Source organism: Cupressus sempervirens, chromosome 10 (assembly GCF_028749045.1).
Source record: "Cupressus sempervirens isolate cs-2001-9-10 chromosome 10, ASM2874904v1, whole genome shotgun sequence".
In the NCBI taxonomy this organism is placed as follows: domain Eukaryota; kingdom Viridiplantae; phylum Streptophyta; class Pinopsida; order Cupressales; family Cupressaceae; genus Cupressus; species Cupressus sempervirens.
In genome coordinates, this window is record NC_143127.1 from 146,565,633 (window position 1) to 146,581,408 (window position 15,776).

Genomic DNA, 15,776 nt, shown 5'->3' on the forward strand with positions numbered 1-15,776 from the left:
GCAAGAATGATGCTGTGCTACAATACTTATGCTTGATTCATCTCCATCCTTGGGCATCACTATTATTAGGTTCCTCTTGCAACTATTAGTAGTAAGCATTGTAATTTTTAGGTATATGATTTTGCTGTGATAATTTAGAATTAGATTTTGGCATTACTGTAGTCATTATTGTAAGCCCATTTGTCTTGGCAAACTCATAGCAACATTGTACATGAGAATGAATTCAATAAAGGACATAAATGTTGCATACCATTTGTTTGACGAAATGTCCATCTAATAGTATATATGATCATCATAATAGTTGTATGTCAATTGTTTGTCAAAATGTCAGTTGGCTCTAGGTATACATTCCATGTCTAGTTTCCATGTGTATGCATTGAAAGTACCAAAAGAATTGCATTTGCATATTAGTTCATTGTAAGAGGCATTGTAATATCATTTGCAAATTTCTTAGCATTAAAAGGAAACATACAAGTGTTTGACAATATTCCTTGAGTTAAAATCAATTAGTTTGGGCAAGGGATATTACATTATGGTGGAAGATGCCAAGGGGTAAAGACATAGGTAGTGAGAAGACATTCTACTACTAACATGTGGAGAGAACTATAATTGGGACCCCATCACCCAAGGAGACAAAGGAGATTGAGACATGCCCTATATGAGGAGTACTCACTAGACACTTTTACTCAATATAAAAATCAAAATATAAGTTAGGGAGATCAATCTAGAAAGAGAAGGCCTATATTCCCCATTATCTAATCATATAGAGCTACAATAAACTATGACTACTCCATTAGTGAATGAATTTGACTAAAAAATATATAGTTGATCTTTGATAAAACATTACATAATTTTAAATATCACAATAATATCATTTACTTGATCAAAATTATTTATCAAAATTAAAATTAATATATTCTTTAAGATATTATTTCTAGATTTGAATGAATAATAAAAATAAACTATCACAATTAATTTTTTTTAAAATTTCAAAATAAAAAATTCTTCAATTATCAATACTAATTTCATTTCCCTCTCTCGCACTCTCCTTTATTCTGATGATGGACTGTGTGTGATCGAAACGTAAATATGTACACAATCAAATTTCAGAAACTGTTTGCACTTATGATAGATTGTAGAAATTGATTACTTAAATATTAATCTTAACTAAATCTAAGTGAACATAGAAATTTTTTAATTTTTATTTTATATACTTTCCCACATGAATTTTATGGTAGATTTTTTTTTCTTCCCTCTTTGGTGTCCCAAAAGAAATAAAAATAAAATAAAAACTAGTCCCCTTAAATCTTAAATATCCCTCATAAATCGTTCCTCAATAGGCCTGCCGAGGGCTTTCCATTGAAAACTCACAAGATTGCTAAGCTTAATCAGCTTTTAGCCTTTTACCAATGGCATCCAAAGCTTAGGGAGGAAGGCCTAATTCGTAACACCCACAAGAATTGTTTCTTCAGTGGGCCCTGGTAGCGAGTGAAATTTTGGCTTGGGTGGAACCTGCAGAGTTTTACAGATATATTTTATTTTAACTCAGGCTGTGTATGACATTCCTAGAAAGATTGATTTAGGCGATAGTTGTGAACATGCCAGGTGAAGGAGAAGGGGATGCCTCAATACAGGCGGAAGAGGACAAGGAAGATATTGTGAAATCAGAGACACCGTCATCTCCTGCATTTGGTTCACCATCTCTCTCATCTCCTGGAGAACAACAACATCATCAAGGGGATGCGGATGTGCATGGGCAGGGCGATGGAGATGGAGACGACGATGGGGATTCTGCAATGGTTGCCACTGAAGAAGGCAACCACAATAACATTAACATCAATAAGGTTGATGGATGGGAGGATGCCAGAACATGGCTAATGACATTGCCAAGAAGGAGAAATGTGATGAGGAACGAGATCGAAGAATGGTTCCAAGCCAACAAACACACTCTCTCTAGAGACATTGTCACCATGCCTCGTCAACACCTCTACAATTACCTCATCAACCAACACAAACTTCTTCGGATGGCCGATCAGGCACAGTCGCCTCAGCAACAGGTGCTAATTCTCATCCCTCTTTGGTTTGGATGTTAAGAATGAAAGTTCTTGGGCTGAATTTATGTGTTGCTATGCATGCAGTTTCTTGAAATCCATATCCCCTCGACACGAGGATATATTTTTAAGTTTTAATCATCTGCAGGTATATGCTTATTTTTCCTCCCCTTCGATCATTTTTTCGCCGTCAAAGTACGACTGTTTGATTGCCTATTTATTTGGCTACGCACCATTTTGTTTGGAGCCATACCCATTTAAGGTCATAATGTCAATTTTTAAATTGAATTAACCTTCCTTACTGTAATTACCAATTCTCCTTGCTCTTCATTTTTTTTTCTCCTCAAATATGAAAGTTTATTCGCCTGGTACACGCCTACTTTCTTTGGCCATACAATTTTCCCTGCTTGCTAGCCTATATTGTTCTAATACATTTATGAAAGTTACCTGCGACTAGCTAGCCTAGATTTTTGCTATTGCGTTTGTCAAAGTCACCTGGGACATGAGCCTCTACCTGTCTGTTAGACTACACCGCACTTGTAGTTGGATGCACAGAGAGTTGGATGTAGTATTTTACCTAATTCAATGCTTAATATATCTCCAGAATTTCAACTGTGGTCTTTTTTATTAGTAGAGTTAATTTGATTCACCTGGGACTTGAACCCCAACCTGCTAGAGTACACTACATTCTAGTTGGATGCATACAGAGTTGGATGTAGTATTTTTAACACTTCCAAAAATAATGTTTGTAATCAAACAAATTCTACTTGCTTGGTCTCATGAGATACTTTCTTCGTTTCATGATTGGGGTAGGTGGGGTGGGTGCCTGGCTTATTCCGTAAGTGTTTTAACATTAAGTCTACCAGTTTGGTTCTATACTTTCTTCGTTTCCCTTCATACCCAGGTCATGGTGATATTTTTATTTTGTAGGCTACGTTTTGCCCATGGTTGAACCCATTATTTTACCCAACTTCAATGCTATAACATGTCTCTGGGGAATTGATACTCAGGGGTTTGTGACAAGGTCCTGATTATTTACTTCCTTAAGCTCGTTGCATTTAATTGTCTATACATTCACTTTATTTGAATGGAGCCAAATTTACTGTATTCGCGTAAAGGTAGTTAAAGATAGACTAGTTTGGCTCTATGTTACCTTCATTTGACTCCAAGTCTTGTTTGTTTGGCACCATATACATTTCACTTCATTTCATTTCATTTCATTTCAATCACTTATTTCAGCCCAAGCATGTTAGTCCACTTTGACACACTTTCACAAGCATAAATTGATGCTCATAGGGTTGAAGCATTGAGACATCCTGAAATGTCATCCATCATCTAGCACTGCAACTCCAATGTACGTAAACATAGAGTTTTCGCCACAATTAAACCTGTAAATGGGTGGGGACTTTTGGAGATGTCACCTATCCCAGTTTTACTTTGACCCAGATGTACTTAAATTTTGGAGACACGGACAGACTGGAACATTTTGGCAGGTCACTCTTACCAATGCGACTCTCACGTAGGTGCGCTCAAATATGGAGTTTTTCTCGCAAACAAATCCATCACTTTATTATAAAGGAAGTCTCATAGTTTAGCCCTGTGAACATCACCCAGATCCAACAACTGCCAAGTGGAGTGTTCACGCTCAGGAGAGATGGAATGTAACCTTCATTTAGATTCAAAACTTTGCTGTCAAATTTAAAAAACCATCTCAATTTATTTATAATCCTATATGGCTTTTATCCACCTGATTGCAAGGAATCTCTTTTTGTTCACTCATTAAAGGTAAACTAATACTTACTGTTCTTCCAGAATATTCTCAAGGGAGACCCACGTAGCCATGGAATTGTAGTCTATCATGTGCTTTTTAATATATTTTGACTTGATATGATTCTTTTTATAGGGCTGTCGGACAACATGAGCTAAAATGAGAAACTGTTCAAATCTTTTTTCCTTATTGTCTTATTAAAATAGCACACTGTTGGTGTGCATGGCTAGAAGCAAATGTGCATATGTTGAAATATTGTAAATGGACATTTATGCCAAGGGCTTTCTTGTTTTATTGCAGGGGGATACTTGATAGCTTTCTGGCTAGATATACTCTAAATCACAGGAGCATAAATCATTTGGGGAATTAGTCAGCAAACTAGAGGAGTAGGATTTTTCGAAAACTTAAAGAAGAAATTGGATTAGGGCTTAGGGATTTCAGACATGGCAAATAAATAGAAAAACTGAGCAATTTTTGGCACGGTTTAGGGCTTTTCCCAGGCAAAATACCTAATGGATTAATCACAACTTTTTGCAAGGAGTAACCACGTTTTTTACCGACTAGTTGCCAAAATATCCCCAAAAAAGCACTAACCAAAGTTAACAAAAAAACCCTGATTTTTTGGAGGATTCATTGGCAAAATGTCCGATCAAGGATTAATCACTTAGTTACGCAATTCTCCCCTTGGCCGTTTGAACCAGGTGAATTTTGAACCGGTTCTTGGTGCTGGTCCTGGTTCCCTTCTGGGTTCCACTTGGGTTTGAACCCAGGTAGGTTGGTTCCTCTGGGTCAAACCTACGTCAAATTAGGGCAGACCCAGGTAGGCTGAGTGCGAGCAAGTATAGTTCCATTGGGAACATTTTATTTATTTATTTGATCGGTGTTGCATTGGGAACATTCTATAATTTAGTGCAAAAAACAATTATTACAGAATTTAAATAAAGATTTTTAGCATTACAAACAAAATTTTCTGAAGTTGAAATACTTATTACATCAAATTAAACGGGCCCTCAAGATTTCTTCTAGTGTAATTTTTTATATCCAATTGTTGATAATGGCCCCTGTTCGAATAGTTGGAAGCTTTGTATGGTGATAAATCATATTTGAAACATTAAACAGCATCTTCAATAGGTGAAGGGGGTTGCAAGCTACTTATATAACATTTTTCAAGTAGGATGTAAATTACGAATAAACAAGTTCTTTGTACAATGAAAAAGTACTAAGCTTTACATAACTTGGAAAGCAGGAATGTTATTACTATTAGTGCAATTGATACCAGTAACATTGACAATTTTTGTGAACCAACTAATGCCTTTGATGAAGAAGAAGATAAAGATTTAGATAATCAATTAGATGATTGAAACTTAGCATACAGTTCTAATTGTTGAAAGTCTAAAAAATGATACTTGAACTTAATATTATTTTAATATTTTGGTGTTGCTAATAGATATTATGCTAAGATTACAAGTTTATAGTATTTTTGTTGTTTTTATGATACTATGTGGCATCCTAATCTTAATTCATTTTTCTAGGCTGCATACATATGTATATAAATGTATTTTTTACATGTTTTTGTACTAATGAACCCAAAGTCCATTTCAAGATTTTGACATACCAGTGAACCGGTTCTTCAAACCCAAGCTTGAACCGGTAACTTGGGTAATAATCATGATTCTTTCCAGATTTCTGCTTCTATGCTCTAAATAGCTAGTGTCGCTTCTTTGCATTCCATGATGTGTCCATGTTGCACATCTCTTGATTACATTTTTATTGTTTCCAAATTCTTGCTAATCTAGGGGTTTTTAGGGGATGGCTTGGCATGATCATTTTATCATACCTGAAACTAGGTGCCCTTAAGATTTCCATATGGGTAGGGCTTCAAGCTTCTTAGAGAATTATTTTAAACAATTTAAATGACTTAATAAAAGTTACAATTTCTCTTAAGGACAATGTTTATCTCAGATTCTGGGATGGGAGGACACTGGGACAAGGTTATTGAGATGTCAGTTTGTAAAAATATTTTGGGAATGTAGCGAGCACGTGCACATCCATTATTTGCAGATGTACAAAATCAAAAGGGAATTGATAACTTAACTGATAATCGATACTTTAATGTCAACTGCCAAATCTTACAAAAGTAGAAAATTAAATATAGAATTGCTAACACAACTGATAATTGGTAATAGTCAATTTCAACTGTTAAATGATAAACATGAAAGATAAATCAATATGGTTTGTAGTCTAAAATTACTTGGAGTCGAGTTTAACTTTGCAAACCAAAAGTATAGAATTCAGTGACTCAGATATAGTTGGGAAACACATGGGGTTAATCCTTGTTTTCAATCTGGTGTAGCGCAAAACAATTTTCTATTTCTTGTTTAAGAAAACCTAAGTGGGCCGCTGCCAATGAGATTGACCAATAGTGCCCTTGATGTGTGATAGCAATGCAAGTTGATGTCCTTCCACCACGCGTAAATTTAGGTCCTTGAGGTTACAAGAATCTTCACAAGGCATGCTGTTTTCAGGTGCAAATGTGGGCTTACCATAAAAAAGGGAGGATTTCTTATTTTTAGAACTTTTGTTATATAGTGATGGTAGGGCACATCATAATGTAACTTGGTATTTATAGGGATATTAGGGATGATAGGCCATCCCCAAAACCTTGTTTTTTAATAAGTAAAAGTGGTGCTGCATTATCGATGTTGAACTTATATTTTATCTTCAAAAAATTTCTACAATAGAATCCCCTACGTGGGAAAAGTTTTCTGTGAGTATCAACTATCCTTGGTGGCCAAACCAGCAAAAGTTGGCAACTCCTATCTCCTAGCCTTTATGCTATGATCACCCTTGTATGATTGGACTAAATATACTAATTACTTACATTCTACTGACAAGCCACCACCCATCTGAGTATCGTATTGCACTAGCCTGCAACACCTAAGAATGTTACCTTTTGGATTACCCTATAATTTTCCCTAGAATCAAAAATTCAATAAAAATAGGGAACACAATATAGTTAGAGATAAACATTACCCAAATAATGTGAAAGCAAGCTAGATCCTTACTGAGATTCTGCAATCATGTTAGACAATTTCTAAAGATAGAAGTTATAAGATCAATTATTACTACCAAGGTTAAAGAACCTATATTCGTAATTGTCTCAGTCATATAACGTCTAATTTATTGTTTGGGCTTAACCATAATAGGGCTTGGATTAGGAAACATGATAGGGTGCCTGAAGAGATCCGCTATGCTGGGCCCAATAGCAGATATACCATCCCTCTTGGCCTTATTTGGCTTTCCATGATTCATCCGTCATGAGGTGAGGAATCCTACGGGAGTTGTTCCTCTTCACACCACCCTTATTCACCCTCCTAAGACTGAGACTCCCTTGAATTCTTCCCAACAATTGATCAATGTAGAGGCTGGAGGAGAAACTACAATTAGGGTTCCCAAAGCGATCCTCTACCCTAGGCCTAAGAATGGATATACCTTCTCTCTTCTCCTCATGTGGACTTCTGACATCCATATGAGGTGGTCTACCCAGTGATGAATCCTATATTAGTTTTACATCCTTGTATTCCCTTCCTCATCTTGCCATAATTGGTTGTTGTTATTTGGGAATCCACATTATTACTTATATCTAATATATATGCTGTTATGTGCTGGATATATTATCCTATATTAATACATAAGGAACTGTGCATTATTATTGCTGCATGCTCAGGTTTATGTATTTAAACATATATTCATGCATACCACAAGTAACAAGAATGTTATTGCCTTCAAAGTAATAACAAATTCTGAACTCTAGGCCTAAGAATGGATATACCTTCTCTCTTGGCCTCATGTGGACTTATGACATCCATATGAGGTGGTCTGCCCAGTGATGAATCCTATATTAGTTTTCCATCCTTGTATTCCCTTCCTCATCTTGCCATAATTGGTTGTCGTTATTTGGAAATCCACATTATTACTTATATCTATTGTATATGCTGTTATGTCCTGGATATATTATCCTATATTAATACATAAGGAACTGTGCATTATATTGCTGCATGCTCACGTTTACGTATTTAAACATATATTCATGCATACCACAAGTAACAAGAATGTTACTGCCTTCAAAATAATACAAATTCTGAACTGCTCCTTATCCTTGATATGAGATCAATGATGCTTTTCGATGTCGTGTCTTGATTGATTATTCAATTGTTGTTGAGTGATTGATATTTGTCTGAATGATTGATTGATTGAGTGAATTGCTTTGATTTGATGATTCGAGGTGTTGGTGAGTTATGAATAAGTAATTGTTGATCAGACAATTGAAAAGTGATGATATAATAAATGCTTGTTTGATATTTTGGTGAATGATGATTGAATTATATTGTTGATTAGGTAGAGTGATGCTTGATTGCTGAATTGAATGTTTTCTTGATACCAAGATGAAGTGAAGATTGATGTGGATTTGATGATTGCTTGTTTGATCTTACTGATTGATTGTTTACTTGGTTTTTTGAGGGATTAATGACTGATTGATGAAGGGCTTGTTTGGATGGACTAATGGGTGATGATTGTTAAGTCCTTTAATGCTTGGAATAAAATTGTTGAAAGGGTCACCACCTTTCATAAGAATTGAGTCACCACTTTTCATTATTGCCTTTGAGAAGAATATATTATCCCCCAAATTGATCTCCCTTGGATGTCCTCCTCAAACTAAACCTTCTTCCTTTATATCTTCCAAGTGGGAGAGAGTCACACCTTTTCATCATCTCTGCCCTTTGCAATGGTCACAACCTTTCCCAATCACCACCCTTTGGAAGAGCCACAACCCTTCATCATTTCTGCCCTTTGAAAGGGTCACATCCTTATGTGTCCCTCTTTAAAAAATAAAATAAAATTTTGGCATTTATTAATCCATTTTATTCTTCCACGGGTTAATTGGACAAGCTGAGAGAGAAAAAATAATTTAATTTTTAGAATTGTTCAAATGTTCTCAAATCAAAAGGACATTTAAATAATAAATTATTTTTTGGAAAAACTTAGTGGGGGTGTTATAATTTGCACCATTTTGGAAAAGCTGTTGTAGGATGAATTTTTAGAAAGATTCCAGCATTACAAGTGGAGGAGAACTATTGATAATGAATGTTTTTGGCAATTGTCATAATTAAATTAGTTGGAATTCCAAAGGAGTTTGAATTTGAAATTGTGGCATTTTGGGAAGTTGCTATAGGATGAATTTTAGAAAGTTCCCTTACATTACAAGTGAAGGATAGCAACTTTTTTTCAACTGTAAAGAGCCCAAGCAGGCTCCACTAGCAAGATGGACAAAATGCAGCTATGTAGATGAAATGTAGAGATAGTTCTGTTTTATTTTTGGTTTTCTAGTTTTCCAAACTTTTTTGAGTTTTTGAATGTTTAACAATTGCAAAATGAAATAAGAATTGCACACTAGAATGCTTAGCAGAAATAAACTGAATTATAATATCTGGAACTCCAATGCTTGTTACATCAGGAATTGCAGTTAAATAGCAGCTGGTATAAGCCAAGAAATTTTCCACAATTCCCTCAAACCAGATGCAGGCCTGGATGTGTTTTTGCAGCCTGGAAACTCTGCCAAATACCGCCCAGATGTTTGCCAAATATCAGGCCTATCACAATGCACAAAGTCCCTTCCAAATGTACACTGCCAGCAGGTGTATTACCCATTGGTACCACAGTCACGACGAGGCATCCACGTTCCAATTCCCAGGTCGGTGTTAGTCAGAATGCAGCCCAGAATTATCAGACAGGGCCATATCCTTGCTCAAAATTTCCAACGCATTGAACAGGAAATTCAATTTTGGAATGCAAAGCCAAACGTTCAACCAAAATTCAGAAAGATGCCAAACAGGTCTCCCAATGTCCATGCTGAAAGTTTCACAATGCTGGCATCCAAATGCCCAGAGCGAATTTTAAATTTGCAGATAAAATGCAATTAAGCCTCCGCGAAAACAATGTTTCCCAACAATAGTAGATACAGAAGGAAGACTCAATAATTCAGACTTGAACAATTCTCATAATTTAATCCACAAGACCTTATCTATCGGTTAAATGCATAGCTCAGCTTCAAACCCTCACCAATAATATCAAAAGCAAATAACAATAAAGGATGATTAATACTCATAATGGGAGCCATATTTATAATCTCAATTGTGGAACTTAGCTTCAACTACACACCTTTCACTTAAAAAGCTTCAACTTCAAAATACCATTTTATAACATATAATAAGATAAAGTGCATTAATAATAATGAAACTTTATTAAATAATCAATAAATATGAACTCCACCAATTAAGTGCTCAATCCTGTGCAGTTGATACCCAACCAATTGCGCCACCACTGCATTGCCAAAAATAACAACTATCCAAAATTAGATTTTCTACAGATAGCAATTCTATAATTGAGACCCTCGAATCTCACTGTCAACTCACGAGGGTTGTGATGATGAGCTGACCAATGCTGCCTATAGGAACTTGCTAAATTGGGGACATTACAGTCCTCCCTCCTCAAGATTGCTTGTCCCCAAGCAATCGCAATTTGGAGTGCTGAAGTATATCCTTAGGCTCCCAAGTGACATCCTCATCCGAAAGTCCCTGCCACTTAACCAAAAACTCTCTGATAGTTCTCATCTGCAACTGTCTATCCTTGGTATCCAAAATTGCCTTAGGGATCAACTCAAGCCTCCCATCATCATTTAACTGTGGTAAAATAGGAGATGGAACCACATGTCTGCCTAGCGCCTTCTTGAGGTACGAAACATGAAACACATTATGAACCTTGTAGTCATTCGACAGATCCAACTCATTTGCAACTTCAATACGCCTCACTACACGGAAGGGACCATAATACCAAGGCTTGAGCTTCTCAACTCCACGTTTCCTGATGGAAGGTTGTTTGCACGATTGCAACATCAAATAAACCATATCGCCTGCTTGAAAGGAGCGAGTTGTCTTTCTCTAATCAGCATATTGCTTGTGCTGATTTTGTGCCCTCTGAATATTATCTCTTAGTGTCCTCATAATGTCCAGATTGTCCTATAACATATCACCTGCGCTAGGCACTCTACTATCGCTTCAAAGAAAATCCATGAAGCTCGAAGGATCATATCCATACAGACTCTAAACAGGGACATTAGTATAGTCATGCGGTGTGTGGAGTTATAACAATACTTGCATAGATGAATCCGCTTCACCCAAGCCCTCTGTTGAGAAGAAACATAATTCTGCAAATAGCCCTCTACCCACTTATTCACAATCTTAGTTTGATCGTCAGTTTGAGGGTGGTGAGTGGTACTCAGAGTCAACTCTGTCTCACATAATTTGAAAACTTCTTGTCGGAAGTGACTCATAAATTGGCTATCATGGTTGCTTACTATAGTCCTGGGTAAACCATGCAACCTTTGCGAGATGATCCACAACCACATAGATGCAATCTCTACCTTGGGCTTCTGGCAAGCCCACACTGAAATCCATAGATATACTTTTCCACTTCCACTCAGGAGTGGGAGGTGGCTGCAACAACCCTTTGTTTGTTCTGTTGATAAACAAAGAACTCTTTGACATAATGCTACAAATCTGTCTTCATGCCTTTCCATGTAAATCTCTTTGAATCTGTCGGTATGTCTTAAAGAATCCCGGATGACCAGCTAGAGTTGAATCATGAAAGGCTTGAAGAATAATCTCACAAACACTTGATCCTGGGAGAAGATAAATCTTCCCCTTGTAAATGATCAACTCATTTGCAAGGGTATAGTTGCTATCTTGAATACTGGCATCTACAATACTAACTGCCACGGATCCCTGACATACTCAACTATGATCAAGTGACTCCAGTGCTTAGCAATTTTAGTAACCAAGTACAAGTGGGGTCTTTGAGAAAGGGCATCAACAACAACATTCTACATACCCTTACTATAGGAGATGTTGAAATCGTAGGACTGTAACTTGCTAACCCTCTTCTGCTGCCTCTCATTCAAGTTCCGCTCCACGAAATGCTTTAGGCTATTATGATTTGTCTTAATACAAAATTTGCTGCCAACCAAATATTGCCTAAACTTGGCCAAAGCATGCAGAAGGCCAACATTTCCTTTTTATAGACGCTGAATGATCTCTAAGGACCTTGTAGCTTCCTGCTCTCGAAAGTTATAGGATGACAATCTTGGGATAAAATTTGTCCAATACCCTCACCTAGGGCATCATAGTGCAAATCAAATGACCTTTTGAAGTCTGGCAAAGCTAATATCGGGCATGAGGTCATAAGCACCTTGAACTTATCGAAGCACCCCTGTGCTTGAGGAGTCCATTGAAAAGCATCCTTATGAGTCAAGTCCGTAAGGGGAGCTACATGTCTTGAGAACCCTACCACAAAGTCGTGGTAGAGAGCACAAAGTCCAATGAACCCTCTCAAATGTGTCAGGTTCTCTGGTGTGGGCCAATATAGAACAACACGAATCTTATCATGATCCATGCGAACACCCTCTGCACGGATAATTTGATCCAAATACAACAACTTTGTCATACCAATTGCACAGTTGGACTCCTTGGCGTACAAGGAAGCCATGTCTAGAATATCCAATATTGTACCAAGATGTGCAATATGATCGTCCCAGGTCGAAGAATACCAGCACAAACCTCCATAATTGATTGTGAAACACTATGTTCATAGTCGACTAAAAAGTGACTGGGGCATTCATTAACCCAAATGGCATAATAAGAAACTCAAAATGATCACAGTGGCACCTGAATGCTGTCTTCTCCACATCCTACTTTCTAACTTGGATATGATGGTATCCTGATCTGAAGTCATTCTTGGAGAAGAACTGGGCTGCATGTAACTCATCGATAAGGTCATCAATCCGAGAGATAGTATATCAGTTCTTAATAGTCCTCTTATTAAGCATCCGGTTATCAATACACATCTGTAATGTACCATTCTTCTTCTTTACCAAAATAAATGATGAAGCAAAGGGAGACGTACTTGGTCTGATGTGTCCCATATCTAGCAGCTCTTGTGCAGTCTTCACAATCTCATCCTTGAGCCACTTTGGATACCGGTAAAGTGTAATTATGATGGGCCTTGTGCCCTCCTCTAACTCTATAATGTGCTCAATCCTTCTGTTGGATGGCCTACTGGGCAGTAAATCACTGAACACTTTGCAGTGTGTAGTCTTCAACTGCTGAATGTTAGGGTGGTATGCTGGCTTATCTGTACTATCTAGAGTAGGCATCATCCTATGCTCAACTGCCCAATCAATCACATCCTCATGGCGAACCAAGTGCTGCATACATCTAAGAAAAATCTGCTTAAGATCATCATTCTTGACAGCCTTAAGGACCTGTGGTTTACCATCCTTGATGAATCTCATCTTTGTCCTCTTTGTGCTGACGTAATTGTCCTTAAGGGTATGCAACCATGCCATGCCAAGAACTATGTTTGTGCTGCCCATATCCACCGCATAAAAATCTGCTTTTAAAGCATAAGTATTCAGCTTAATTGGAAGATTTGAAATCATCTTGTTACCCCCAATGGGTGTAACCATTAGCAACTTGAACCCGTAATCCCTCAAAGCCCTCTGTTTGAATCCCCCTCCTAGTGACCAAACGGGAATCAATGAAATTATGTGTGGCACCTATATCAAAGAGTGCAATCACTTGCTGCCCACCCAAGATTCCATGCATCCTGAAAGCTCCTTCCTTTCTTATGCTAGAAAGGTAGGCAACTTTGAGGTGGACGATAGGTTGGAATCGTCCACCTCATCATCACTTGTAGCTCTATGTGCATCATGATCATAATCAGCTAGCTGCCCTGTCAAATCAGAATTATCCTCATCGTCATAGAACCACTCCATCATCTTATTCTTGCCTTTAGGCTTCATAGGGAAATCATGAGTAACATCATAGGGTCCATTGCAATAAAAACACTTCTTCCTCAAATCATTAATAGTGTCTTGATCCAAGGGGGCCGCCATAGGATGCTTAGGATCTGATTTTTCCTCCTTATTAGGGGCTACCCTATCATAGGATAAACCAAAAGGCTTTGAGGCAAACTTGCCTCTAGGTGTAGATGCCTCCAAATTCCTAGCCCTCTTCATAGCTTCATGAAGTGAAGGTGTGTGCAGGGACTTAACCCAACCTCTAAGTGGCTCAACCAGGCCCTCTATAAATGACATGATTCTCCTTCTCTCAGACATATCATAAACCATCACTAAAAACTTCTGAAACTCATTGATGAAGGCCTCCAAACTAGCTGTCTACCTCAGTTGAGCCAACTTTTGGAAATACACCACGAGGTCCTTCCTATCGAAATGCTCTATCAGTCTATCCAGAAACTCCTGATAGGAAGTGATTAAAATTTGGGCTGTGTATGATTGTGAATGCCCTAAAATGGTGAAGAGGAGTGATCAAAATCAAGAATTGCTGTTAAGTTTTGAGCTTTGAATCCCTTTTTTTTTAATAAGCTTCTACAACTACCAGAAGTTATATTGAATTACGAACAACAACTGGTGAGCGAGAATCAAAACCTATTTCCTGTACATTCTATGTGAAATTTGGGAGGAACAGTGATAATTGTATACAGTGAATGAAAGAATAAAAGATTGTAATAATGTCTGTGAGGCCAACACAGCCTATGAGACCCCCCTAAAATAGCACACACCCTAGAATAGGGTGCCATAACCTTAAACAAGTAGTACTTTTTCTTTGAATCTTCTCTTTGACAGAGAATTTTTGATCACTAGGTTTGCTATTCTGTCTAGCATTGTTTCTTCAAGTAGGCACAAAAATCATACGCTTCTCAAATATCCACATAGTTGGAACAGATGTCATTGTATGCTGGACACTCCATGATAAAGTGTTGTTTTGTCTCCACCACTCCCATCTTGCAAAATAGAAGTATGACTGTCCTCTCTTCCCTCTTCCTTAGGTATCACCCATCTTCTTGTTTTACACCTCAAATGGTGAGAACTAGTCCTAAGTTGGGCTATAAGTAATTGTGCTCTCCATTTAATATTTGCTCCCATGTATGCTTTTTCCTCTCGGTCTTCTGTGGAGTTAAGTTCCTTGATATAGTAGGTAGGCTTTTTTACATCCATTTTGTTTTGACCATACGCTACTCTTGAATTTTTCCTTGACCAACATTATTATTTCTTCATTATTATTAGGACATTCGTGCATATTAATATTCCATTTTTTCATCCATTTGTTATTTTGCTTCATTCACATGTTCTTTCTTCTATCCAGTCTTTTCTCCATGTTCAAATTAGGCCAACAATGTTTTACCGTTCTTTGAGTCTTCTTTTAGATAGCTTAATAACCAAACCATTGCTGAAGCCTATAAAGGGAAGATGCCTGTTTTCACCAATAAGATCTTAAGGGACAACAGTTTTAATGCACTCATTTGCTCTGACGATAAAATCTTTGGTAATATTTGACGAACATTATCTTTGTTGTCAATTCTCCCTCAATGAATGAACATAAGCAGGTTAATTAATTACATCTAGGTCAATAGTAAATTAATCTTCATTGATTAAGAGTCATCAGTAACTGAAGACAGTGCATTTGTTTTAACTTTTGGGGTTTCTGCATTCATATTTATTCTCTGACTTCTATGTATAATCACAGAAGCTTCTTTATATGGCAGATGGAAACTGCAGAGTGGCTTGAACCTCCAACTGCTCGCTTTAAACGAAGTGACAAGTGGAGGCCAATATATTCATGGTTAGAATCACTTGATTGTGAGGAAATTGTTAGAACAAAGGCAATTGTAGAGTGGCTTTCTCAAAATCCAGATGTGAGGGAGGAACTGGAATCAAAGCATTCACGATACCATCTGATACATTATGTACAAAAGTGTCATTCCAAAATATTGAAGAAAAGGGAGAAACAGGCAAGTGAAGTAGCTTCAAGGGTTTTACATTT

The 15,776-nt window shown here is 37.2% G+C and overlaps 1 protein-coding gene across 1 annotated transcript in view; it reads left to right on the forward strand.

Moving 5' to 3' along the window:
- The first annotated feature begins 1,352 nt into the window (after window positions 1–1,352).
- LOC149533001 (ribonucleoside-diphosphate reductase subunit beta) overlaps window positions 1,353–15,776 on the forward strand; it is a 184,462-nt gene continuing 170,038 nt past the window's right edge. Inside the window, exons 1-2 of the mRNA XM_089807580.1 lie at window positions 1,353–2,057; window positions 15,499–15,744. Of these exons, the coding sequence (XP_089663706.1) occupies window positions 1,599–2,057; window positions 15,499–15,744 (705 nt within the window). The 5' untranslated portion in view covers window positions 1,353–1,598. The remainder of the gene's footprint in view (window positions 2,058–15,498; window positions 15,745–15,776) is intronic.